Here is a 27,467-nt window from a genome sequence, read left to right as displayed (position 1 = left end):
TGGACCCGTGCCACAGGGCCTCGTGCTCCTCGGGCAAGGCACTGCTGCCAACCCAAGTTGCTTGGATCACCGCGGCCCTGTGGAGTGCTGGGTCTCACCGGCTGCGTGGCTGCCACCTGCAGTTGGAAAAAAAATCACTGGAACACGTCAGGAATTACAGTCTGGAAGTGCTGTGTTTCCCAGGTCCATCTGCAGGGGAAAAGAAAGGCCAAACAATCAAGTTAGAAGGGAGAAAATGCGGAAAAATGGAATTCTGTGATAGTGGAGGTGAGCAGCTCCTGTGACAAAAGAGGTAAAAAAGCTGGAAAAAGTCCAGTTTGTGGTTTTGGAGACATAAGGAAAGTCACTCTAGGGATGGATGTTCACTAGACCATCACAGCTATGCAAATTTGAAAAGTCATGGTCTGGAAACAGGGCTTTGGGGACAACTGGGATACAAATGGACTGTAAGGCTGCTTCTCAGGCCGTGTGGAGACACGTATTTCGTTGCTTAGCATTCGTTTTTGTTTGTCAGCTCCAGAAAGCTGTTTTCCCACAGCCTTGTCTTAGGACTGTGGGGTGCAGGAGCAAACTGGGACTGTTGACTTTCAGACTACTCAATCATCCTGCAAATTACAGCCAGCCCAGAAGAAAAACACAGCTCTGCATGTTTCCTTTTTTAGGTAGAAGTTTTGGGAAAACAACATGAGATTTTGTTTCTGATAAACTAGGAGCTGTTTCAGGAATATTAATTATTTTTCTTGTATCAATATTTTACACTTATTCCTCTGCTGTGGTATTGGGATTGAGATGGATGAAGCCTACAACATGGTTTCAGACTTTTTTTTTGGTACTCACAAGCCCCTCAAAAAAATTAAAAAATAGTGCTGACATTTTGATGTCAGAAAGGCTTATTTTCCGGATACTTTAGCCTGGAGTATGGAAGTTGTGGGCTCCATTTCCTACCCCATGTAATCCTGTTGCAACATCACTCAAAATCAGATTCTTAAAAAGCTTCTGTATGCCTAAGAAAGGAGCTTAAAGGGCATCTGAAGGTGGCACCTGAATAATTTTTCAGCTTCTTGTGTACTACTACCTGTGTAGTCCTTCATCTCCCAGAACTTCACACTGGTGGAAGGCTGCAGGAGAGATTTTGCTGCTTTATAGTTGTACTGCGGGGAGAAATTCTCAGATGGGGAGATGTTGGAGCCTCCAAAGGCACGTGTTTTTCAATAAAGAAGTGAGGATGGAAGGAGTGGACACATCAGGGATTTTCATCCTCTGTGTCCAACCAGAGTTGGGTGCTCAGTGCTGGGCTTAGGTACAGCCTGGGTTGGAAGAAGGCCTTTTCTTTCAGAGCTGATTGAAACCTGGAGAGAGCTCACCCAAGTCTAGGCAGTCTAAGACAAGACACTCATGGTGGATCTGGGATTTAAGCCTCGGTCTCCGTGCATGGCTTGAAAAACAGGATGAGGAGTAGAAGCTCAGTCAGGTCCCTCTAACCTGGAACCAATCCCACATCTGCACCAGAACTGAGGCTGCTTTGGACTTCAGTCTGCACAGAAGCAGAGGTTGTGCAGATAGTCTTAGGGCTGGATCACCTGTGTGGTGATGAACTTGGGACAAAGACCTTGACTCCTTTGGGGTGAAATGGCTGAAAATGTTACAAATAGGTGTTTTACCCATCATCCCCTGAGATGCAGCATGAAGATGAGCTCTCATTCTGGTGCAAATTAGAGTGATTTTATCAGAAGGCATGGCATGAACATGACCATGTAGGTTAAGTCCTGAAGGTTTCCCTCAGTCAACACTGTCTTTGAACTCAATGAGGCTGAAGTTACTGCCAGATAGAAGGAGGAGTCCATCTGGGATTTCTCAGCTGAATTAACTTTAATGATAAAAATGATGATATAAATATGTAAAATACAAAAACAATGTTGTCAGCTGCTTTGTTTCTGGCTCAAGGGGTTTGTATGTTTAGTCTTACATGTTTTTCACATTGATTTTGTGTATCAAGATTTAATGTTGTCAGGAACCACTCAGTAAAAATATTTAGTAATAACAATAAAAATAGAGGGTGTGATTTCATAATCCTAACAAAATAGATAAGACAGATGTTCAGACTAATCCTTGGCTTTGGTTTAGGCATTCTCCTGGTGCCTATCACATTGAACAAGTACTGAGACAACTTTGTTTTCTAGGAGGTCCTCATGCTGGAGCATATCAAGTAAGAGATCTAAGAAAATATAACATTAACAGTAATGATGTTTTTTTTGAGGTAAAAAAGTTTAGCCATTGAGGCAGTATTTTTTCTCGTCGTTTGTTTAGTCTGTTTGGGGAATTCTGCCAGGTTGGTTTTGATCCTGTGTGAAGAGTGATTTGCTGTAAGAGCGGATGCATCAGCAGAGTCATGTTTGAAAGTAAATAATAAATAATTGTAACAGTTAATATAAGGAACTGACATCTCCACAGTTTATTTTCCACTTGGTTTAGTTTAGTTCAGGCCAGCTTCTTTCTGGCATCATTTGCATCCAAGCCGAGAGATCAAAACGGGGCAGCGGTCCCCCGTCTCTCCCCCGCTGCCTGCGCGGTGGGTTCCCACGGCCGGGGCTCTCTCCCGGCCTGGGGAGAAGGGGTGCTTTGGCCGGGACGGGTTCTGGGCTGCGTGGGGCTGCGGGGTGCTGCGGGGTCGGAGGTCTCCACGGCCGCTGGGCTAACGGGGTTCCGGGGAGGGGAAGGCTCTGGGGCACGGCGAGGTCGGCATCGCAGCGCCAGGGGTGCCAGGCTCGGGAGCGGCGGCCGCGGCGGGTCCAGAACGCGGCGGGGGCTGCGGGACGCACTCCCGGCGCACCGAGCGCTCCGCAGCCGCCGCTGCCGCCCGCAAAGGGTTAAAGGGAGCGGGGCCGGCGGAGGGCGGGGGCTGCCGGCGACTCCCGGGGATTGGTGCGAAGTTTGGAGCGGGGCGGCCCCGCGCCGCCCTCCGCGGCGGCTCGGCCCCCACCGCCACAAAGCCCTGCAGGGAAAGTTGCTTTATCGCCGGTTTCTCTCTCCCCGGCTCTCCCCCCCCCTCCCCTCCCCTTCCCCAGCCCCTTTCCCCTCCTCCCCTCGCTCCTTAAACGGGATTCCGGCTGGGCGAGCCGCCGGACGGCATCACCGGGCATCCCGCGGCGCGGAGCCCCGGAGGCTCTGGCAGGTCCCCGCTGTCCCTCCCCGCACACACACGCTCAGCCCGGCCCGGAAAGCAGGAAAAAAAATAATTTACAAGGTTTCCCCCTTTCCCTGACCTCCTCGCCCGTGACTCTCGAGTGGAAAAAAATCGCCCGCGGGGGCGAAGGGGGGAGGTTGTTATAAAGCCGGTGAAGGGGCAGAGCCGCTCCGTGGGGAGGGCACCCCCAGGCAGCCCCCGCCACCCCGGGGAGGGGGGATGAGGTAGAGGCCGGCGGCGGAGCGCCCGCCGGGCGCCGTGGCCGCGGAGGGCATGAGGCGGCGAGCGGCGGGGATGGGCTCCAGCGCGCGGTGTTAGAGCCCGGCAGCAGCCAAGGTAAGTGTCCCCCGCGCCGCCACCCCGGGCCGGGACACCCCGCCGGGGCCGGGACACCCAGCCGGGGCCGCGTAGTGCACAGCTGGGAGCCGCCAGCGCAGCCCCGAGGCGCGGGGCAGCACCAGGTGGCATCGAGCCGGGTGTCCCCCCGCGCGTCCCTCCTTTCCGCGACCCCGGTTCCCGGCGGCGAATATCCCGTTACCCGAGCCGCGCTGTGCCCCGGGGGAGCCCCGCCGCCCCCCGCTGCCCGCCGAGAACGGCGGAGCGAGCGGCGGAGCGGCCGTGTTTGCTTTGCTGGATGCTGTACGCGGGTTGTTGTGTGTCCTGGGGGCACGGGGTGTTTAAACCGGGGAGTTTACAAGGGTGAGGAATCCAGACAGTGTTTAGAGAGTGAGAGTTTTAGGAGGAGAACAGGGTGTAATTAATGTAAACCTGATCTTCCCCGGGTGTGCGTATCACAGCGAAGGCATCTTCAAGAATCTGGGTAATTAAGTGCGGTTGCGCTTTGGGACGCACCTCTGGAGCCCACGGAAACAAGTGGGGCTGTGGGTGGGGGGAGCGTGGCGGGGGGAAAGAAGAGGGGAGGAATCAGCGCTGTGCAGAGGAGTCTCGGAGTGGAGGAAGGCGCGTAGCCAGAGCGGAGCCTGGCTGAGGGGCACTGGAGCAAAAACACAAAGTTTTCTGGGCTGCTGATGGGAGAGGTAACATTTCTCCTCCCCCTTCCACCAAGTTCCTCCGCAAATTGTTAACCTGAAATCTTGTTTTATGGCCACTTGCTAGCGTTTTGTTTGCCTTCCAGACTGGTTCTGTACAGGATACCAAAGAATTATGCATTAATGGAAACTTAGAGGAGCTTACTGGCCTCAGTGGGTTCTTGATTTGTATCAGGGCAAAGCAGAGAAGAGGGCAAAGTTTTACTCACTGAGCACCAAGGAATGAATTACAAGTACGTTGCTCTTTCATTTGCTGTTTCTTCTTGTCAGTCTTCTCAATAGGATTTAAAACTCCGCGAAGTTGAACGTCATTCGGGGTTTTTTCCCCTCAGTAACTGTTTTGCTCTCCTTTTTCCTGCCTTCAGGTCTGAGAGGACAGTAGCCTGTGCGATACGACGGGATCTGGTTTTCAAAATGGAATTGCAGCTGGCGCTCTTTTTCGCAGGGATAATTGCATTTTCGGACTCGGCGAGAGGTAAGGGGACTGCGCTTGGTACGATCACCCTGTGGCTCTCTCCCTTCCCTCTGCTCCGTGGGCTCGTGCTCCACAAACACCCGCCGTGCCCCCAGAGGGACCCCCCAGGGGAGTTGCTGTGGGTAGGGACTCCTCCCCTGCACATTTTTTATCTGCACAGAGTTGCAGGCTCATGCCCACGTGTGGTGCCTCCTTACCTGTGTGGTTTGGGGCTGTCGTTTGGGATGGAGCGTGGACACTGCGACTTTGCTGAGGTCTGTTAGGCACAGGTGAACTTCCAGGGGCTTTTCTTGTGCCTCTGTAAAAATACGCAGACAATTTTAAAGAAAAGCAACTGCATTCCTCTGTGGATCAGAAATACCTCTCCCCTCCTCTAACCGCTCCAGCCTCTGCCCTGTGTATTCCCACTTACAAACTAAACAAACACATCCATTAACTTCCCTGGTGACAGACAAATGACAGTTCCCAACAGCGAGAGCAGTATTTTACTGAGGCTCCAGCGGTTGATCAGATTTCAATAAACAGGTTACCTTCCAGAGGCAAATTGAAATACATTGACCTGGGAATGATGGGGGTAGGAAAAAAGAAGTTTCTTTATGGCAAGGTGCTTTTAGCAAAGCGCTGGGATCAGAGTGCAAGGAGAGGTGGCGCTTCCTGTGCTTTTGCCTGTATTGTACCTTGGTGGGTGCTGTCCTTAAAAAGCCTGAACGGGAATCCAGGCTTTCAGCTCCCCTGCCTCTGATCACAAAGTAGGGGCTGCATTGTTCCAGGAGAATGGGGGTACAACTTTAGGATGCAGATTGCTCCAGCTGAAATTCCCAACAGTCTCAGAGTTTCATGAATTGTTGTAAGACCTTCAAGTCATCCGCTGTGATGGAGTTGTGAATTAAAGGGTTTAAACTTCACTGTCACTTGGGCTGTAACTTGCCAAAAATAAATCTTGGGGGTTGAGGGTGGGAAAGGAGAGGGGAAGCATTAGTCTGAAAACCCAAGTTTGGTTTAGTGCACTGCTTTTTTTTCTTCCTGGCATTGCCTCTCAAGCAAATATTTTATGGAGGCAAAAGCACTATAAAATGATTTGGCTGGAAGCTGAATGAAAAAGAAAACAGTATATAGGCTGTAATTCCTGCAAGTCTGAATTCCAGGCAAGGCGTACAATGGGGACTCAGTTTAAGTTGTGGCCGATGGGCAGCAGTGTATGAATTAAGATGACTTCATAGATGTATATTATTGCAATGGACCTGAGAAGTTGGTGGAGTTCCGGAAAAGATCTGAAGTGGGCAGGAGAAGACAAAAAGATTCTTGTCTCTGATGTGAGCTGAGTATCGGCTGCTTTACTGGCTGACCCTGTTTAAATTTGGTTTACAATTGTCTTGCTAGTACACTTATTGCCCCGGAAAGGGAAGCACTGTGGGCTGTTGTCATGTGAAGAAGTGACAGAAAATACCAGCAGTAATTTCAGGACATCATTATTTTTCCTGTGGAAAGGTTTTTTTCATATAACTTTAATAGGATCATATTGGTAACTGGGTTATTTGAACACTTTTCAGAGCTGAAAAAACCCATCCTGTAAGTGTATGGAGAGATGGTTCTGGTTATTTAAAGTTGTCTAGAAATAGAGGTTAAAAGCCAGGGCCAAACCCATGAAAAATGTCATTCATTCATGTGCTGATTTAAAGTAGAGAAGAAAAAGGAGTCATTGCTGTGAAAAGAGAGACAAAATTCTGACATTTAAGTCCTGCTTTAGACCTCCTTAAGGAGGAGAACATTTTTGATAATAAAGGAGGTAGATGGGAGATCAAACTTGTGAGCAGAAATGGGACGCTTTTCGGAACTTTGAAACTGTGCTGACGAATATCTCCAATTGTTACAAATATCTCCAATTGTTAGGTGTTTACACTGGGATAATTTCAGGTTCTTGGAAAAATGTGCCAGGCTTTTCATGTGCCTGTGGAGTTTTTCTGAACGCCTCATATGAGGTCTTTGGCCGCTGGAGATGTGTAAACGTTACCTGCTGCAATCGCTCAGGTTTTATAGGCAGTCCTTCAGCCAAATCTCAGCCTGAGGTCGTGAGGCTCTTCTCTGGAGCAAGAAGAGCTCTTTGTTTTGGTCAAACAGCATTTAATATCTGTGTCCTGACTTAGATTAGACGTGTGTGGCCTGAAGTGTGCCAGCACCTCCTGATCCGAGGCATCAAAAGTTAAATAGGTGCTTGCTGGCTGGCTATCAAGTGAGGAAGGTGGCTGGGGAGGCTCTTTGGGAAAGTGATGGTCTTTCTTTTCTACTCATTTTAGACAAAAGTAGGTTATGCTGTAATTCGGGCGTTAATTTGGAGCCAACTGAATGCTGTGGCCGTGTTCGGGGAAGGGCTGTGCCGTGGTGCATCTGCACAAGGGGGCAGAGTTAAGTTGCCCACGCGCTCCAGCTTTGATATTTCCTGACAGTTGAATGCTCAGCTGCAATCTTGCATTAAATGTTACGTTGTATCATTTTTACATCTTTATTTAGGTGACACCTTTTAAGGCAAAGGGCCCTGCAGGAATGACTGATTGGGTTTGTGTGGCAGGGTTTTTTTTCCACCTCCCAGCAAAAAGGGGTGTTTTTTCCAGGGTCGGATCTGTGCCTGCTGGCTCTGTCCCACCAATGTATCTCATCACTGATTTAGAAGACACTGTAAAAAAGGGAATATCTTAGCAAACCAAGATAAACTCTTAAGAAAGAGGCAATACCTTTGAAGTATCCAGGCAAAACAGAGCAGGTCTGATTTTAGAGGTACAGGTGGTAGAACTGTGTGTGTTTGAAGGGATGAGGGGTGAGGTAGCTCTGGCTGTGTTTGAACCAATGCTTTTGGGGTTGAAACTGAAAGACTTTGATTAGAGGCTTGTGTACACCTGCAAATGCACTGGAATAACCCTTCCAAAAAACTTAGTCTGGAATAACTCTCAGCGGCCAGTCTTATTCCAGGCTAAGGATCTCCTGGAGGGAGCCTGTACCAAAAAAATATTCCTCAGGAGCTATTTTGGTGGATATCCAAGCTCCTTTCCCTTGTGGTTGAAGACTAGAACACCTGTGTTCTCAAAGCCCACTCTTGGAGAACAAAACCTGTGTGCTGTGGTTTTCTAAGGGGGACTGTGCCTTCCAGCTGACAGCCAAGGCGTGGGGCGGCCGCTTCAGCCTGGTTCCCAGCCGCGATGGATAATGTCTGCTCTGAACCTGGGATAACAGCGCAGGTCCAGCGGCTCACCCCTCTTGTTATTCCATTCCTGCTCTCCCCAAGCAGCCCCATAATGGGCATAAAAGTCCTCAGTGTCCTGCCCTGGCCCTCCTCTGCGGGGATTAATGCCATCTTGGGTCACTAACCTTTAGTGACTATGTCCTGCAGCAATGTAGCTCCTGCCATGCCACACCTCCGGTTGGACACAGGTAATACAATCTGATGTTTTCCTGCATATGTTATCTCAGTGACTGACAACGCAATATTTGTTCCAAATCTGTCAAGTTGCCATCATATTCGCGTTGGTGACCGTATATGGTAACATTGGGATGTGCCTGGCTTGGTCCCGTGGCTTAAGCAAGATTTTGCATGGTATGTTTAGAAGTTTTTGGTAAGAGCAGTAACCACCCTCCTGTTAGCAAGTAAACTGATATTCTGCTGGAAACTAATTAGTTTGGATGTTGATTTCATTTTCGGTGCATTGCGTAGGGAGGGGAAGAACGGGACCTTAATTGCTTTCTGTTCTGGCACTTCTCTGTGCGACCTTGGCTTGCAAACCTGCTTGGTGTTTGCTTTACAGGGAATTTGCTGATTGGACTGCCTCAAAATTCAATGGTTTCATGCAGAAATGATGTTATGTGCCATTTTGGTTTCTCTTAATATTGAAGAAAAGGGAATAGGATGCTAGAGATTTTTTTTTTATTTCTTGGAAGTTGAGTTCTTTCTTCTGATGAACAGAATTCCCATTCTGCAGCTTTGGGGTTTATAAGAGTGAACTTTGGGTTTTATAAGAAGAGTCCTTCAGTAAGCACAGAGAAGATAAATAATGGTAATGGGAGAGAGATGGTTATTGGCTTCTGTTTTGCACCTTTATTCTTGTTGAGTGGTTGTTACCAGATAGACTGATTAGGTAATTCCTCGCTTGTGAAAGAGAAGCATGTTCAGATCTAACAGCCTGATTCAGATTTTATGGAAGTCACAGCACATCTTCTGGTGAAGTTTGGGGCATTTTTTGGATCTTGCTCTTGGGGAACTTGCTCATGAATAATCTGTCAGCATGACTTGTACCTAGAGTCAACATGACGATCTAAGAAAATCCTGGATATTTTTTTAAATGCTGGTTCCTCCCTTCTTCTGAGGCTGTCGGTTGCTTTAAATTGTGGCTGAGTTTAAACATAAAATTCAGTGTGCGTCATACTGGAAAATTAGGGTTGATTTTATTTGTTTTTAATTAGGAATATTACAAAACTCAACAAATTGCTCAAATACATCTAGATTTTCCCTAAAGTTTTTATAACTGTTTTCCAAGTCCATATGTTTCTTTGACCTTCATTAAAAGACGAAAGCAGCAAATAAAAATGTGTCTTTTCTGGGATGAATTTGCACACAGCAAAGGCTGGACTCCAAAGCCTGAGTCTTAGCCACAGAAGCAACTTTCATGTGCCATGAGGTGGTGCTTGAGATACTACTGGAAAGTGTTTTTTTTTCAGAAAAATAATATAAATCTAAATTGAAAAAGAACTGACACTTCCTAGCAAGTAGGAACTCTTTTCAAGATTTGTGGCCATTGGTGCCAGTTTATTAACTAAAGCTGAAGTTTTTCATTTGACATGAATTGGCTGCTAGAGCTGATCTTTTCCAATATCCTCTCTGATAATTGCTTTTTGACTGTCTGTCTTACCCTAAGTGATGCTGATTCATCTGGGCACAGAAAACTCGTAATGGAATAGTGTGAGTGCAATAGAGTCTGCCTGTGCATTCTTGGATTAATTACTGGAAGAGATAAAAATTTCCACTAAATTTTTATTTTCCACTATTATTTTCCTCTAAAAAGAGGAAAATAACAATGTAGAGATCCTCTTGTGCCTAGGTTGAATTAAAAAAAACCCAAAACACCAACAACCTTTAGTCGTAGCTTTATTCAGTGAGATTTGAACTGATGCAGCTGATTTTCCTAAGATGTGAAGCTCTACTTGTGTCTGCAGTGACTTGTAAAACCATGCTGCCAAAAGGATCTGTGCAAATGTATCCCAGCATTACAGGAGTTGGTGGAAATGCTCTTTTCTCACATTTCTTTTGTTACCCTCCTCATTTTGTCTTGTTTCAAGTAATTTGTCTTTCATCTGACCTCTTTCTGTGTTTTCTGGTGGGCTGCTCAAGCTAAAATGCATTTGATATTGTTTGGAACATTTAATTTGGATTTCTATTCCTTGTCTTGTTCTCTGTAATCAGCTTTTACTTTGAGCTTTCTCTAATAATAATGCCATCGTACCTATTTAGCTGTGTTCATCTGTTCTAATCTTCTGCAATAAGGTGAAACATTTTTGGTCATATAAGGGACTTTTTGAGAGTGGAGCCAGGGTGAATGCAGAAGTTGCAAAGACCTCTGTCTGATGCAAGTCTATTCAGTCTGCTGCTCTTTCATAGCAACTGTGATACTATGGTAAAGGAAAATATTTCCAAAAGCAAGCTTGATTAATCTGATTGTGCTGTCCCGATGTCATGTGAGATAGGCAGATGCAGCCCATGCCAGTTGTGACAGGTTAGGACCTGATTCAAAGCCTGTGAGTGTTGGTGCTGTGACTCCTACTCGCTCCCATAGGCTTTGGATCCATCCCTGTAGAATGACTTACTCAGGTTGTCTGTGATACCCACCTCGTGTGACAGCAGAGGGGATGTGGGCTATGTGTGCCACTTGCCTGCTTGACTGCATGGCTTGGACTCACATTTTTTTATTGTAGAAAAGCACATTTTGCTGCCACTGTCTGCCAGCTCTGGGTGGTGGGTGGCGCATGCACTGCTGGGGCTGAAAATGATTTGGAAATTCAGTGGTTAAACTTTGGGTTGCTGCAGAGAGGTGTATCCCCAGAGACAGAGACCCAGCCTGTGGGCAGTGTTTTGGGTGTGAAGGGGCTGAAGACTTGCCTAAGTGTTATTAAATGAGTGTATGCTGTTTGTTGCCGAATCCATTCCCATCTCTGATTTCCCCCCCTCCCCCCTCACCTCCCAGTCAAATAAACCTAGGCTGTGTGGAGTTTGGTGGGTTGCTCTGATTACTCAGCGTCCCCTTTGTATCACAGCAGAAACACAGCATCCTGCAGTGCTGCAAGGATCCTGACATTGTTATTTCATCCCAGCCACTCCAATTCATGAAGAAATTCAGCCAATAACTCCAGGCTACTTCTTCCATTAAGTGTTCAAACTTAATTTTGAGCTTCACTAAGGAAAGAAGAAAAATGTAAATTGGGAACAGAGGCTCCTTGGAGCAGGTTAATGTTTCTCAGGATGGCTGCACCTCTGTGCTCAGCTTCTCTACAAGTGGTTTCCAGCTTGATGGAAACAAAATAATTTCTTCCTATATGTGGTAAATTTATTTCATGAGCGATTCACACACTCTTGGGTATCCTGTCAAGTGAGTAATGCAAGAGGTGTCATGCCCCGTATGCCACTTGGGTGGCATTGACTTGGATGGGTATTTTAGGGGCCGTCAGTATTTGTGCCTGTCAGATAAAAACATGAACAGCAGACAAATAGGGAAATGTGGACCTTATTTGTACAGTAGGCATTTTTAAAAATTTGTATTCTCCTTGCTGTGTTTGCTCCACACAGCCCCTGAACTGATGACCTTAAGAGTTAGGTATTAGTGTGGACTGGCACAACATCTCTGTGGTAACTTTGGGCTTGTTGGTTCTGCCCAGGATACTGGGAGAGGGAAGAAGCTGGAGAGGAACATGGAGGGAAATGCATTAGCCAACCTCCAAGAGAAAATTTAGTCCAGATTAGTTAGTGTACCCCTGTTCTTGAGGCCTGCTGGTACCTGGGAGAGGATCTTGAGCAGGCAGTGTGTGGCTCTGGAGGGCATGTTGGGATACAGCTTTTCCAAGTCTGTGCTGTAGTTCTCTCATCTCCTGCGTCCTCCCAGGTGCCCCCATGTACAGGTGTGAGACTTGATTGGCTTTTGACCAATATATGACTCTGAGTAAAAGCCTTGTAATATAAAAGGGGTGCTTTCATTGTGCTAGCTACTCTTTTACTGTTGCTTTGTATGGATTTTAATCTCTTTGGTCTAGACAGAAGTGGACGGGGTGATGCTAAATCAACCACAAAGGAGGGAAAAGGGAAAGCTGTTTGGACTCACCAGTCTCTCAAAGCCACACAAGCCAAAGTACTGGAGTTAGACTGCTGTGGATGCTGGAGCACTGTGAACAGGTTTCTTTCCCTCCTCCTTCCTCTCTAATAGATTTGTGTGAGTTGGAGTAACAGAGGAAGTTTTTTTCCTTGGTGGTTGTTCTCAGATCTGTTAACACAGATTGTAACAGATCTGTAACTGCTGATTAAGGAATGGCAAGTGCCAGATGAGCTACAGGTGTATGAACTGCGTGTCAAGGATGGAAGGGTTAATGAGTAACAAGTTGAAGGTCTGAACATTGTGGAATATCTCCCCAGAGACACTCCAGACTCCCTGTGGAAGGAAGAATGCTTGTTTATCACTGACCTGTCAGTGTTAAACTGGTGGCTCTAACTCCTGCAGGGTGTGGATACCCTTCAGAGTGATGGTGCTGTGAGCCACCTTGCCCACCTTCTGGATGAATCTAAATCTTCCCTGCTCTTCTGCAGACTAACACAACATTTTGGTGGCAATAACAGTGTCTCTTTACCCAGATGAGTAATATTGGGAAGTGTTTAGTGTATTTTTGGGCAGTTTGAAATGGAAAAACTGGGGAGGAGTTGATAGCTCCTCCAGCATATGGAGATCAGGCTCCATGCTCTGATAAGTCATTTCATAATTTAATGTTCAGGGTTGGATTACAAAGGTGATAGCCCCTTTAGGTTCAGTGAGTTGTGGCTGAGTAGGTGTGAGTAGGATTTAAATATATAATCCAGACAGAGAGCAGAAACTGGAGCCTTGTAAGACCAGGCTGAGTTTCAGTTCTGTGTGGGGTGGCACCAGGCCATGGGAGGGTTCATCATGATCTGCAATAGTTAATATAAAACTAGAATAACAGATCAGAGCTGATGAGTATCTTTCCTCCTCCCTGCTACTCCCAACCAATCAGAAATGCAGTATTGCCAGAGCTAATTTCATTAAGAGCTAATGAGAGTGAAACTTTCAACTTAATCATGGCCAGGACAGTAAGCAGGTAAACACAACCTTGCCTTGTTTGATTGACAAGGAATCATAAACCTGTTAGGGAGATATTTGCATAAGAAGGGGACTGGCTTTGGACAGTTGGTTGCTAATTGCTGGATTTGTCCTCTGAAGTTGTTTGTCACTTCTGAGCACACACACAGCTATTGTTTCTGGGATACAAGGAGGCACAAAGAAGTACTAGAGGCTGGTAAGAGCAATTTGCTCAGGAGCTGCAGAAACCCCAAGGTGGGGATGGATCAGTGTTTTATCTAGACCAGAGCAAAGTCCTGCTTGTATTCCTAAGGCAGAGTGCTTTTCCTGATTTCCTGCCTACTCAAACAGGAGTAGGCCAGAGGATTTGGAGGATTTCAAGCAGTATTTTGTGATGGTGATGTACACAGGTTTACTCTTGTCCCTGGAAATTCACTGGAACCACCAGACTAGTAGTCCTTGTATGCAACTGGTAAAGCAGCTTCTGGATATTTAAACTGAAGTTAAATTCAGGGCTCTCCTCCTGCTGAGTATTCCTTTTTGGAGGAGGATTGTAGATTCACAGGGTTAGAAATCTATCCCTTACTTTACCATCAATACCAAAGAAGAAAGGTACTGCAAGGTGCTACTCAAAAGTAATCATAGCAATAGACCTGCACATTTATAATATCTATGACTATTTATTGAAAGTTTCTAGTACATTAAAGAGAGACTCAAAAAGTGCTGCTCAGCATAGGCAGTCTTCCTCTTCTAGATACTGTCAGGAGAAAAAGCTTGTCTCTCTGAAGGCCACAGACTAAGTGGAGTTCCGAGCTTATTTTTCTTTTATCCTAGAAAATCCAATAAATCCAGTAAATTCTTTCAGTGTGGTCTTCCAAGAGTTTTTCAACTTGGTCTGACTCACAGATTATTTGAGTGCCATTATAGACTAGGGGTCAAGCAAGTTAATTCCCAGAACAGTATGCTGCCCTGTTTTCAAACTGTGCTAATCAGGGTTTTGAGTCAAAGCATGGCAGTTTGCTTAGTGAAATTATTTTCCTGTTAGAAAAATCACAAATAGGCTCTGAGTATTCGTGGTGGCTTTGGTCACCAGAGCACTCACATCACATGCAGTGCAAAGCCCCCAGGGATGCAGTCGCTGTGGATCAGGGCCACTGGTGGGGGCTCATTTCCCATTTCATAAGACTGAACTCGTGAAAACAGGCTGAAACCCTATGAAAGAAAAGAAAGAAATTGTTGCTGTTACATTTCCACCTGCAGCAGGACAGAGGGCGGGCTGTGTGAAGCTTGTCTGAGCTGTAACGTGAATGTCCTTCCCCAGAGGAGACATTTGGTGGAGTTATTTGGTTACCTCTCCCCCTCACCTTTTTGTAACAGACTCTTGTTTACTTTTTCCTCCTCCTTTCCCGAAGCATATTAACACTGTTTAGGCAGAGGAAATGAATTAACATAATTCACTGTTGTTTAGAACAAGACACATTCTCTGCATGTATGTATACACACGCTGGCATTCGCCCTCCCAGCGCCGTGCAGAGGAGCGTGTTTACAGAGTCTGGCTCCATTTAGGGAGAACAATACCCTGATTATAGAGGGCAGCCTTTTCTTTCCACAGACCAGAAGGAACCCTTTGCTTCGAGCAGCTACTGCCCCTTGAAGATGTGGACATTTTGAGCTGCTGGAAAGCGAGGAATAAATCTGTTGTGGACACAGACCGGCAGCATTGTTCTCCGCGGAAGTTGGTTTAGGGGTGGGGGTGAGGAATGGTGTCGGGATAAACCAAATGCCAAGTGTGAGATCGACCAGCGTGCAGCGAGGTGTTGTGACTTCCAATTTAATTTTCAAATAACAGCTGTGAGACTTCATGGGGAGTTATTTGGTGCTGCTCGAGTTGGCAAGGGAGCTGGGGAGGCTGGGTGGGAAGAAAATGGTAATTGAGTCTCAGAGTGTTTTTGGATGGGCTGAGTTGGGTTGAAAGGTGCTGTTATGTGTGAAATGCCGGTCATTTCTAATTGCAGTCATGCACCTGTGCCTGGTTGATAATGCTGGAGCCGTGTCATATGGAGCATTTGCTTCACATGATGTTGAGAAAGGTCAAGCACTTGGTTTCTGTCCTGCTAAGTTGGGTCATTAGATGCACAAATAGGAGCCCCCTTCCTTTGCCTGACTGCAGCCGCTCAGATCCTGGCAGTAAATCCTTCTCAGGTGTGATTTCATGGCAGCTGAAGATGACTGAACTTGACCCCATCACTGGCCTGTCCTTGTCCTCCTTTGCTCCCAGCCTGGTAACTCCCTTGTGCCAGGGGGAGAACTCCTCTGACCTTGCTGTGGATGTTTTGGGGAAGAAACTTGGGCAGGAAGCCAACCAGGAAAAAAAATGTGATGGTTTAAATTCTTAGAGGAGCATGGGCTGGGCTTGTGGAATATTGCAGTGTCTCCACATGCAGCAACTCCTTTCTTCCGTTCTCAGTTATGGCAGGATGGCTTCATACTTTGAAAGACTGGATATTTATGGGAACGTTTATAAAAATGACTCTTTTGGAATCTTAAATGCATCAAGGTCCACAGGACAAAATATAACATAGCCTGGGGGCAGTGGATGTGAGGACTGAAAGGTCATATTTGTCTCTTAGTTCAGCTCAGGGGTAGTGCATGGCTGGACGTTCTGCACTGGGAGATTGCATCTGTCACACTCTGCGTCATGAGAATTTTCTGTTTGTCTCAATGATCCCTTGAAATTTGGAGTACTTTATAGGAAATGGGTGATACCTTCCTTCCTCTGTCTCTGCTTTTGTCTTCTGAGGCAGAAGGATCATTTTGAAGAAATGGAAAATGGCAAGTTAGTTCTGTCAGCATTTGCTGGCCTGCCTATGGCATTGCCTGCTGCAAGGAAGGAGCTGCTCCATGAGAAGCACAGTGGGCAGCAAAGGTGGCTGCAGCCAGTGCTACTAGTGACCAGATGTTCCCTCTGGTCCAGACACAGTGTGTCTCCACGCTGGAGCCAAGGTGAATGTGGGATGTCACCCAGAAGTTTCTCCTCAAGCTTGGCTTTGTCTCTACAAAACTTCTGACTACTGACACTGCTTCAGCAGGTTGCAAAAATAAGGCAGAGAAAACAACTTGGGCAAAATACTCCCTTTGGGTGAAAAAATTTTTCCAGGGAGAGTACCAGAGCCAGCTGGCTTAACAGGTAACACTGCAGGTCTGCATCAACAACACTTTCAGGGGATTTCTGGAAGGGGCTGTTTATGTTGGCCAGTGAGACGTGGTGCAGGAGGTCTGTCCAGGGGTGATTGACACATGTCTAACTTTCTGAAATATGACCCAGCATGCGGGAGAAACTGTGGCTTTTGCCTCTTAATCCAGTTTTTTGTAAAGAGGGAAACATCCTGGTGCATGTATCAGTATCCATACGAAGGCTGCTGGGGTTACTCTGCCTTGGACGACTAAACTCGGGTACAGGGGTGAAAATCAGAACCTGGTACTCAATAACTCTACCAATTGAAAGAAAAAGATTTTTTTTTTCTGAAATATGCTTTAAAATCTGCCAAACCTTCTCATACCTGGACAATGGGTTCCCCTTGGGCAGTGCAAGAGGGACAAGTGCAGGTTCCCAAACTGGCTCATGGACTGCAAGAAGGACAGCAGGAACAATGCAGTAAGAACCACTCCAGGGTCCTTCCCTGGATCTGTGATGGTTTTAAGCTGAGAGTGTGAGGGTGTGTGGTGATCTGGGGGAAATGTGAATCTTGGCAACAGTCCCTGATTCAAAATATCTGGGAAACACTGAGCTGGGAGGTTGAAAATACATCTCTGGGGTTTCGTTCTCCAGAAGGAAAAACAGCATCAGACTTTCACTGAGACAAGTGTTTGAAAGAAAAAAAAAAGGAACAGCTTAGTTATTAGACACTAACTGAAATAACAGCAGTGAGGAATAACCTTGAATGAATTTTAATGGCATTTTGATTTGGATCTTTTTTTTTTTGTGTACTTACAGGCGCTTTCCCTTTAACCTCTGCAAGAGTAAGGCAGATACTATAAAGTGCAAAATAACCCCAAACTGCAAACCCAATAACTTGTCTGAGGAAGATGAAAAATGCTACAAAGTAATTGAACAGGTTTTCTGCTGTAATTAACCCAGTGTTAAAACTGACTCAGGGCCTTCTGTCTGTGGCATGTGTTAGAGGGTATTTACAAAACAGATATTAAGGTAGAGCTTGAGGAGGACTGCATCATCTGAGATATTTAATACTGCTCTTGGAGAGCAGGTCAGCAAGCGAGCAGTGGTTTTGGTTGGTACGATGAACACAACATAAGGCAAGGTTGTTATTATAGCTGGTGGGATTTTATTTTTGGTTTTTTTTTTTCCTTTTTTAGATTGGGGTTAGTGCCTTGAAGTCCTCATTGCACCAAAGCACTGTCATTGTGGTAAGGGCTGTCAAACTCAGAACGAAGAACAGACAGCTGCAGTGTTAAATGCAATAGCTCTTTGGATAGAGGCTTTGTTTTACTCTGACAAAGGGCCCCTCCAAAACCAGACCCGTTGGTCAGCTTAGTTTCATTTACCGTGTACCCCTCAGAATGGTGAGGTACCTTTGCACCCTGTACAAAGCAGGTGTTGCCCTGATAAGGATTTCTTGCTGCTGCTACAATACAGACCCACCAGGCCAACAATTCTGTTCCCAAACCTTGTTTCAGTGAAACTCAAGGTGAAACAGATGCAAACATTTATTCATGCAGAGGCTGGAGCCTTGCACTGAACACCCGCCGTGGTTCCTGTATGTGAACTGCAAGGTCAGTTGCCCCATCTCTGCTGGGCACAAGGCGTCACTGACTTCAGGGAGAGATGGCATTACACCACGCTTATTTTTTATGGAAACAAGCATCAAAAGTCCTGGAAAGAAAAAAAAAATTACACAGATTATTCAAGCGTTATTACTGTTATTATTATCCTCGTCATCATCTATGCTACCAGCAAGGTCTGACTGCTCCCAAGTGTTGCTCCACATTCTGCTGGAGCCCACCATGGGTTTCCACCTTCTAGAGAGGTGGAAAGAGCAACCAGCCTAAAATCTGGGAGAAGGAAAGAGAGTTGAGAGAGGCAAATTTTCACACAGTCACAGAAAAAGAGACCTTCCAAAAGATTTCATTTTCCTTGCAAAAGCTTCTGGTAGTTGTTGAAAGGGCATTTCAGTGGAAAAGGGCCAAGCAGCCCTAGGCAGAACCAACACCCTCAATTGAGAAAGATTTTTTTTTCAAACAACAGTACTGTTAAGAAGTAATTAAAGTCAAATAAAACATGGAAAATAGTGCATGACACATTTATTTGAACTCATCCCAGTTTGGATCCACTGAAACCTGTGTAGCACTGGAGGCACACAAGGGGAGGTCCAAACCCAAGGATTTCAATGCACTTTTGCAACTAGAGAAGTCTCTGTTCTCAGACACCATTTTTCCAAGTGCTTAGGCACATACTTCAAACACCTGGAGATTGCTTGTATTTAAAGAAATACTTGCTGAGGACCTTCCACTCTTGCAGTTCCCTTTGCTTTGTTCCTCTACCTCCCCTGCAGTGTTATCTTGGGCAGAACTTGAAAATAAAATACAGGGTCATTTTGGGAGCCCAGCTGTGTCACTTCAGGTTTTGCTAGCTGTTGAGGAAGACTTGTTAGGATTCTCTAGGGCAGAAAGGGTCAGGTCTGAGGCAGAAAGCCATGCACCCTCTATCAGAAGAGCTTATAATGTTCGGGCAGCTCCCCAGGGAATGTCTGTCTCTGTCCTTCCCTCTGGGGTTGACAAGAGGCTGATTCCTTTCCCCAGCTGTTCCCTCTGTCACGTTACAAATGAGACTCTGAAAAGCAGCCCTTGGCCTTGAGACAGCTCTTCTCTTGCTAACTTGTTCTACCCATCAATTAATGTCAAGCAAAGGTGTTTTATAACTATTTTACAACTTTTTCAAGAGCAGGTCCTTCACGCCTTTGCATAGGAAAAGTCCAACTCCTGTGTGAGGTGGCTACCGCAAGGGACAGTGCACGGTGAGGTACGTGTGAGAGCAAACAGAGCTTTTGCTTTTTATGAAAGAAGTGCTCCTTAACATCCAAATTCTTCCACAGAGGCTTTTTCCAAAAAGGGCATCTTTTTTGTAAGTGAAGATGAGGACAAAGCATCTTTATCCTCCCCATCAGGACAGGGGCACTTAAGACCGGTGTTGGTCATGATCAGATGGTCTTCATCCATTTCTGATGAGCTTGAAAACCTGGTATGAAGAGCTGCTGGCTTTGCCTGGATTCTATCCTAATTCCATTCCATTCTCATTCCTAGTGTGAGCAAGCAGCATTTTGAGCCATTGTTCACCCTTGTAGCTCTTGGCCTGTGCAGTGGGTGTGAAATGTGAGGAGTGAATTATGAACAAATAATTAAAAGTCTTACATGGCAGCATATTTCCTGAGAGGGAACGGCAAGATGACAGTGGGGGCTTTCAGGCCGTCTCTTACCCACTCACCCTCTCCTCTTGTACCAACTTCCAGCAATTTGGCTGCATGTTTTTTTCAGGAACTAGCTTCCACCCAAAGACTGCTGAATGTTTCTTAAATGCTGGGTTCTGTCAGAGCTGATAAGGCAGCAGCCAGCCTGCAGAGATAACACAAGGTATCAAGGCTGCTTGGGTTTGTCTTTATTTGGATTTTTTAGCAAGCATTTGACAGACGCTGAGAGCTGTCTGGAGACTTAGGGTTTAGTGGGTCTCCTCTGCTTTTCTTTTTGTCTTTGCTACCAAAATGCTTTTAGGTTGATTTGGAAGGAAAAAAAAAAAGGTCTGATGGAGCTGGGGAATTAGTGGTGTTTACTGAAGGGAGTGGAGAAGGTGGGCAGTGGGGGCTGGATGCCGAGGGTGGCTCTGGGATCTGTTGTTTTGATGTCTCCACTTGGAAAATATTCCCCCCAAACAGGGTTGAAAGGAGGTGAGGAGCAATACAGAGTCACTCTAAATGCCTGATCACTGGCAGGAATGTGTTAAGGTGTAGGAAAACCTGTGATTAATTTTCTTTTCAACTTCCCCCTGACTCCCACTCGCCTTTTCTTGCAGAGTTGTCCCTGTTTGGGCTGCTGGCTTTTGTTAACCTCTGAGGGAGTGTTTATGCTTGGCTTATGTTAACCAGAAGGGAAAATTTTCCAGTCAGAAATTGATCTATCTGCTGAGGCTAATGACTTTGTAATAGGGAGTTTGGAGAGCAAAGTAGATGTGGATAGAAAACATAGCCCATGCCCTTGCACAGAGATGTCTTCTGTCACCCTTAGAGTGAGATATTAGGGTCCATTTTTAGCCCAGGTGAGCCCTTAGTGAAGTGAGGTGTTCCCCCCCGCTCAACTCTTTTTAATGACCCCGTGTGTCCCCAGTTTTGTTGAATCATGAAATCCTAGACTGGAGTGGGTTGGAGGACTCCTTAAAATCATCTTGTTCCAACCCCCGGCCATGGGCAGAGATGCCTTTCACAAGGCTGCCCTTTCAACTTGACCTTGAACACTTCCAGTTATGGGGCAATCTGTTCCAGTGCTTCACTAACCTCACAGGAAAAATTTTCTTCCTAATATCTTGCCCTCTGTCTGATGCAACTCTGTGGATGATTGTACCATGGGTCAGATTAGGGCACAGATATGACTGGAAATCCTATTAAAAAAAAAAAAAAAAAAGGAAAGACTAAAAGTCATGGCATAGCCTTACAGCACTGTATTTTATATACCTGGCTGTTGCCTGTGGTAGCCCTCGGGTGGTTTGTACCAAGCAGGCTGTTACTCGCTGATATTTAATATTCATCATTTTGTCAGTGGTGTTTCACCATGGCTGGAAATACAACGCCAAACTAAGTCCCCGTTTGAAATTTCAGTGCAATTTGTGGGCATGCTTTAATTAAGCTTCACAGCACTGCTTGGAGGAACATATTTTCTGCCTACAGTGCTGTGAAGGCAACCTCATAGAGAGGGTCAGGAGCGCTATGGGAACACTGGTTTTGTTACGTGCTTCTGCCCAGCAAATCTTTCTTGCTCTTTAATGTAACCTGTCGCATATGAAATTAATTTCCAATGTGCATTTGCTTACAAAATAGCGTTCTTCACACCAGAGATCTATAGCAGTAGAAGAAACCACTGCCAGATGTCTGTATTTATAGAAAACCGGCATGTTCTGTCTGGCGATGACAGAATATTTCAGTGTATTTATGAAGTACTCGTGTTTTTAGAAATACTGAAATCCAATCAATATCAGTAGAATCTTGCTTTTCTTATTTTAATCAGCAGAACATGTTTCTTTAGTAGATACAGTACTAAAAAACTAGGAAAAAAGCTTTCCCTACCCCTCTGTCGTCACTGGTTTGTTTGTTTTGTTTTGGTTTTTTTTCCAGCTTCACAGACCTCATTTTAAAGGACATCTCAGGCTTTAAACAAACATTACTAGAATCTCATGCAGCTTTGACTATATGCTTCTTCATCATGCACTTTTACTTTAGAGATAGCTGCTCATAAAGCTGAAATAATAATTTTCATTCTAACAGTAGGTCATACAATATTTTTCAGACTGAGGTGTTTTGTTTTTTGCTTAGATGGCCCTCTTTTGGGTTGTTATCATGCAAAGGGTCTCACGTTTGAATCTGAACCCATTGAATGTTAAGTTTGGATCAAGCCAGAGGTGTTGGAGGGTGCAGAAGCCCTGGCCTGGCTGGTGGTTTACAGTGAGGCCCATCAGAAATAGTGTCCTACAGACAGTTCAGTTGTTTTCCAGACTGTCTGTAAACAGCTCTGTTGAGCCACTCAGTGCCTCAGGGTCAAGGTTTTTGCTTATGTTCCTGACATGGACACTGGAGGATTTTTAGAACTAAAATTTGCAGAGATCTCAAGAGATCCTGGTTGGAAGGTGCTGTTGAAAGCCAGGGCTGCATAACTGGCAGTAAATAAATGGAAGGGATTTAGATAGGTGCCTTTAAATATTTGGGTAACAAATGAGGAGCTGTACAGAAACGTAAGCAAGAGGGGCTCCTTGTGGGATTTACCACTGGAACACAATTGCTAATCTGTGCAATCTACAAATCAAATTAATTGGGTTTGCTCAGGCTGTTGCTCACACGATTGCTAAGCACAGTAGCTTGAAGGCAATGAGGGTTTGGCCTCCCAATCTCTGCTGCGTATTTGTTTTTTTTTTGCAGCAAATGCCTTTGATATATGTAAGTTATATTTCCGTACATTACAAATGATAGATTCCTCCCCCATATCCTGTGACAGCCTTCCCTGGAGACAGACAGTCTGTGTTGTTTTAGCGAGATGGAGAAAGATTAACGGGAAAGGTTTTGCTAGTGTTTGCAAAGACTTTTAGCAAAAGGGAAAGGTTTGGATAGAGGATTTAGTGAGAATGAAAAAGCGTTTCTGAAAACTCCTGCCTGCCCACAGGGCTCCCCTCGCTGCCTCCACTCTCATGCTGCCTTCTGCCTGCAAGGAGCATCAGGGCAGTCCAGAGGAACCCATGGGCTTGGCTCCCTCCCTGTGCTCCTGCTCAGGTAGAACTAATACCATTGCATCTGCAGGTCTGCAGATGATTTTCTGATCCAGCTGTGCTGGTGCATTGAGTCTGTGGGTGGGCAGGGAGCCTCTGCACCACTGGCGAGTGTGAGGAGGGTGGGTACAAGCAGGGAAGGGGCTCCAGGGGACCCCTTTGTGCTCTCCATGGGGTTCACCCCACCAGGCATGGGAATGCTGTCCTGCTGCCTGAGGCCAAGGCACCATGAGAAATGTTCATCTCATGGGTAAAATCATTTATGTGTCGTTGTCTGAGCTGCCCCCAAAGCTGATGGGGATGTTGGTCAGTAAGGCATTGACCATCTCCCTGGAGATGGTAATGGGAGTTTTACATCTCAGTTTAGATGTGCCCAAGAGCTGAGTCCTGGCCATATTTAAGTTCCTGGGATAGCTAATGGTGATGCTGCCATAGTCATATATAGCTCATGCATATCTGCAGGCAGTGCCAGTAATAAAAGCCTACAGGAAAATCACAAGCAAGTCCCCACGGAGCTTTTTTTCCCCCAATGAGTTTTTAGAGCTGGATAAGCTCTATCTCACTCCATAGCTGCTTAATATCCTCAGCCACTCTTTTCCAGAGCCCCCAGCTCCTCCCTGCCAGGTGTGCCTGAGGACACATTGCAGTTAAACAGCCAAGGATGTTCCTATGAAATGTTTTGGTCACTGTCAGCAAAGCAGTTGCGAGTGGAAGCTTCACACACAGGCTCCTTGCTCCTATGTGTGTAAGACTATATGTATTTAAGGGAAGAGGTGGTTTTCCTTCCTCCTGGTGATCAATTTATACCCCAGAGTGGGAAGGATTAATAGCCCTTGGGGCTTTCTCATCACTGTGCAGGAATTAGCATCACGAGCAGGAGGGGCTCAGAGGTCTGACCTGCAACCTCGTGTGGTGTTTTCATTGTGAAGCACAGACAGGATGTACAGTAAATTAGGTTCAGGCAGTTCTGCTTGCTGAAAACAACATCATTTCACAGTGACCCTGAAAACAACTTTTTTTTTTTTGGAGTCCTAGCAGAGGGACTGTAGCTGGATCCAGGAGGAGGAGTTGTGGGTGGTGGATCAGGAGCTGGAAGCAAAACTTTCCTCTCTGGGTTAGTGCTGCAAATCCTGCCCTTGCTGACGAGGCTGGTGATGCACGCAGAGGACTTGGTGGCCTTCGCCATGGCCTGACACAGGGTTGATAGAGCAGCTCCTGCTTTGTGTGAACTGAAAAAGATGGACACCATGACCTGGAGTCCCACTGTCATGAAAGGGGGCATCCAGTCATGGCAGCAGCTGGAAAAAGCCACCAACAGAATGTGGTCTGTGCAGACCCCCAATGGTCCCTTCGACACTGGGAGGGAGAGAAGCTCATCCAGCCCCTGCTATGCTGCAGAGCAGGATTTATTTATCCTACTCTTTACCTGTGTGGGATTGAGATGCTTTGTGCCCTAAAAGCACCTTTTCCTCATGTGAAGAGGGATGAGGGACCCCTCAGGTGCCTCTGCTCTATGTCTGAAGTTAGAGGTGAAGGAGGGCTGACAGGATCTGTTTTTGAGCATGTTGTGGTAAATCAGGAATGGCTTCTTCGAAGTGAAAAAGGAAAGGCTAATTTAAAGCCAATATATGTGAATTTACCCTCAGGCTTCAGTGAGAGTTAGAAGGATTAATATGTGAGCCAGCCCATTTCCTTACACAGGCAAAACTTTTCCTTATGGCATGAGATTCAGCTCATTGCAGAAGGCTCAGGTACCACCAAACTCCTCTCTGAATGGGAGGCATAATGTCTCTAGACACTGTGTTGCCTGTCTGTCTGCACAGGGAGAAGTGTCATGGTAAATGAATCCATTATCTGGGATTGTTGATATAACACCTTTCTTCTACCTCTGAAAGAAGCTTCCTTTTAGGTCTTTAAATCTATGTTATCTTCAGCTCCCTCGGTGTAATTGAGGGATTTGGGGATTAGAGGATGGAGCCAACGTCACTGCTGCTTTTCTGCATTTTTGGAATGTGAGGGAAGAGGCTGGGGGTGGAATGGTTCTCGAGTGTGCAGTTTATTGGTGTGTCTTTGGTAGAGTTTTATGGCTTTGTTAAAAGACGTTGAGCTGTATGATTTATTAGCACTGCCAGAGAGTGTATTAATGATTATTTCACATTTCGTGAGATCTTAGTGGGTCCAGCCCATGGGAAGGTCAGAACGAAGGGGCATTTGACATAGTACTGCTTTACTTACAATAACAACTGATAACGAGCCTAGAAAATAAGTAAGTTCCTTTGACTTCAGGGTGCGTTATCTTGCAGCAGATATCAACACAGCCTTCCAGAGAGAACTGTTGACCCTTTGCTGTGTGTTGTCAGATCTCTAAGAAAGTGCCATGGCAAAACCTGCATGCACATATGCACTTGGAAATGCTTTTACTTGCTTAGGAACGGGCACTCCAACATCAGAAATTATTCCTGGCAGATGCAGTACTCTCTGCTAAGCACGCAGGATCGTGGGGTTTGGTTGGGAATGAGCAGACCCAGCTAGCATGAAAAAGGACTTGTTTACGTTTGCTTTTCTTTTTCTGGGGTATTCTCTAGTAAAAGTCAACCTGGTCCATTTGGTGCCTTCCAGAGCTAAAGGGCCAGTCCCCAGTCTGGGTCTTGGTAGTCTCAGTCATACCTTATCCATTGACTATTTCTGGTGCATGTCCAGAGTTCTCTGAAAAACATGGGTGTTTTTTGACTGTAACTTCTGCATTGCACAGCAGCTTTAAGAAAGTCAGTGATTATTACAACTCTGTTAATGAAAAAAACCCAAGCATCTGTTAGCAGAGAACTCCATTTTGGGTGATGGCCAGTCAGCATTGTAGACCCGTTCTGTTGTGGATTTGGTTAGGCTGTCTTGGAGCGACAGCTGTCTGTGGGTCAGCCTTGCCCTCCCAGCATCTGTACTGGTGGAGATAAGAGAGCAGTCACCCCTCAGCTCTCCCTGCTTCCAAAGTCGATTTTACAATGTTTTTTTAATTTTTCACAGGCTACTGCTGGCCAAGCGGAGACATTCCTTGTCTGTTATTCATGGGCTGAAATGCTTGATTAGGGCTCCTCTTCCTGGAAACATCAGTGAAGTTGATGCCCTGGATCCTCTTCCACAGATAAGATTAAGAGCATGGAAATCGGCACGCTTCTGGCAGTGGTTTTTACTGGCTCTGGGTGGTAATTGCAGAGATTTTGGACGATGAGGAATATGCTGTATCATTTGTCAAGCACCATTCGCTGGTGGGTTTTGGGGGCAGAGAACTCACCTAATTGACGTGGATTTTTTTTTTCCACGTTGTTTCTTTGGCTGGCAGTGGCTGTGAGGGTTGCTGCTGCGAAGGGAATGAGTCACTCATTTGTTTGAAGCAGTGAAGAAAGGTTCTGCGTGTTCCCATTGATGTTAAACACGAAGCTGTGATGTTGGTGGTTTCCTTTTCTCCTGCTTTCAGTGTATTTGGTTTTCATATCAGGGAGGTCAGGAATTCATGTTTGCTGCCTTTGAGGAGGGAGGTTAGTCTTTAGCTCTTTCTGGCTGCCCATCCCAAGCTGCTGCTGTCGAAGCACAGTGGAGCCTGTCAGCTGGGGATATTTTCAGTTGCTTTTTTTTGTGGGGAACCTGCCTGAGCTTTCAGCCTCATGGATCTATTTTACTTCACTTGTTTTTATTAAAGTCAGTGACCAGTGCAACCTTGGAAGGCAGCCAGGCTTTATTTCATGGCATTACAATTTGAAGGATGCGAGGATCAGTGTGTGCCATTAGAGTGACTTGTCTGTCCTGCCTGGCACAGAGCTGGGAGCTTCATCTGCTGGATCTCTTATGGGGGCACAAACCTGTGTTTGATTAAATCCATTCTAGCATCTCTTTATATGATTATTTCCCTGCAGGCAAGTAAAGGATAGAGGTGAGACTCTTATGTCTGGTAGTCTTTTCTCAATAAACAGGAAACTTAATTTCCCAGTTTTTCTTGTAGTATTCCCACTGACTTTACCCCAGTGAGGTTTTCCTCCTTAGGGTGTCTCGCTCAGGAAAATGCAGAGGTGATTCCCCTGGTGTAAGAGGACTGGTCCATGAGAAAGCTGCTTTTCCTGCCCAGTGTTGATGTAGCAGACTGCATCCTCCTTTCTTTCACTCCCCACAGGTAAATTTTCTTGAGAGTAGTTACCTGGAGACACATGTGTGCATATTTAAATTAAGATAAAAACCCCAGCCAGTGTCTTGTAAGCGCTTCTGTTGGCTGCTGGTTCTGTTTGGAGCTGGAGCAGCAGATTTCACTCTCCAAGTAAAATTGGTCCCCTGAGGGGCACAGCTCCACCTGACATCAGCAGCACCCCGTGGTTCCCCCATTGTTTTTACTGTGTTTGTAATTAAAAAAGCAAAACCATCCCATCCTCAGCCTCACAGAGACCATATGTGGAAGTGACTCTCTGTGCTTGATCCAAGTGCAGAAAATGCGTCTGAAAATAGATTGCAAGTGATGTAAAAGCTGTGCTCGTCAAAGGAAAATGCCAGCCCAGTTTGCCCTCGTGGTTCTGGAAGGGATTTTGTCTTGTGCAGAATGTGTTTCCCCCTCGTCCCCCTCCTCTCCCCTGGAGCTGTAAGTCCCCTTTTGTTAGGCCACTGTCGTGGAGCTAAATCCTGGAAACGTAATTTATTCAAAGTGTTCCGCACACATGTAAATGGGCAAAACTTATTGACAGCTGAGTTAAAGTATCTCTTTCTTCTGCGTAACAAGGCACTTTTGCTGGATCTTTCAGCCGCTGGCTTTGTTCCTCAGGCGGCTGAAAAGAGCTTGTGGGGGGAGAAGCAGGCACAGAGGGGGAACGCCTCGGGTGTGTGTTGTGTGTCTGCACAGCCACAGATCTGT

At 46.0% G+C, this 27,467-nt stretch overlaps 1 protein-coding gene across 3 annotated transcripts in view; it reads left to right on the top strand.

Annotated features, from left to right (window-relative positions):
* The first annotated feature begins 3,105 nt into the window (after positions 1-3,105).
* FGFRL1 (fibroblast growth factor receptor like 1) overlaps positions 3,106-27,467 on the top strand; it is a 166,912-nt gene continuing 142,550 nt past the window's right edge. Inside the window, exons 1-2 of one of the 3 annotated variants that reach the window (XM_066185336.1) lie at positions 3,106-3,520; positions 4,599-4,708. In XM_066185336.1, the coding sequence (XP_066041433.1) occupies positions 4,648-4,708 (61 nt within the window). In that variant the 5' untranslated portion in view covers positions 3,106-3,520; positions 4,599-4,647. Of the gene's footprint in view, positions 3,521-3,803; positions 3,884-4,112; positions 4,222-4,598; positions 4,709-27,467 lie in introns of those variants that run through there. The other 2 variants (XM_066185338.1, XM_066185337.1) reach the window with 2 other exon arrangements.

Source organism: Chamaea fasciata, unplaced genomic scaffold, assembly GCF_029207755.1.
Source record: "Chamaea fasciata isolate MVZ Bird 193981 ecotype frontalis unplaced genomic scaffold, bChaFas1.0.hap1 SCAF_6, whole genome shotgun sequence".
Taxonomy (NCBI): Eukaryota; Metazoa; Chordata; class Aves; order Passeriformes; family Sylviidae; genus Chamaea; species Chamaea fasciata.
Note: the sequence above shows the minus strand (reverse complement) of the source record. Positions and strands in the feature narration are given on the sequence as shown.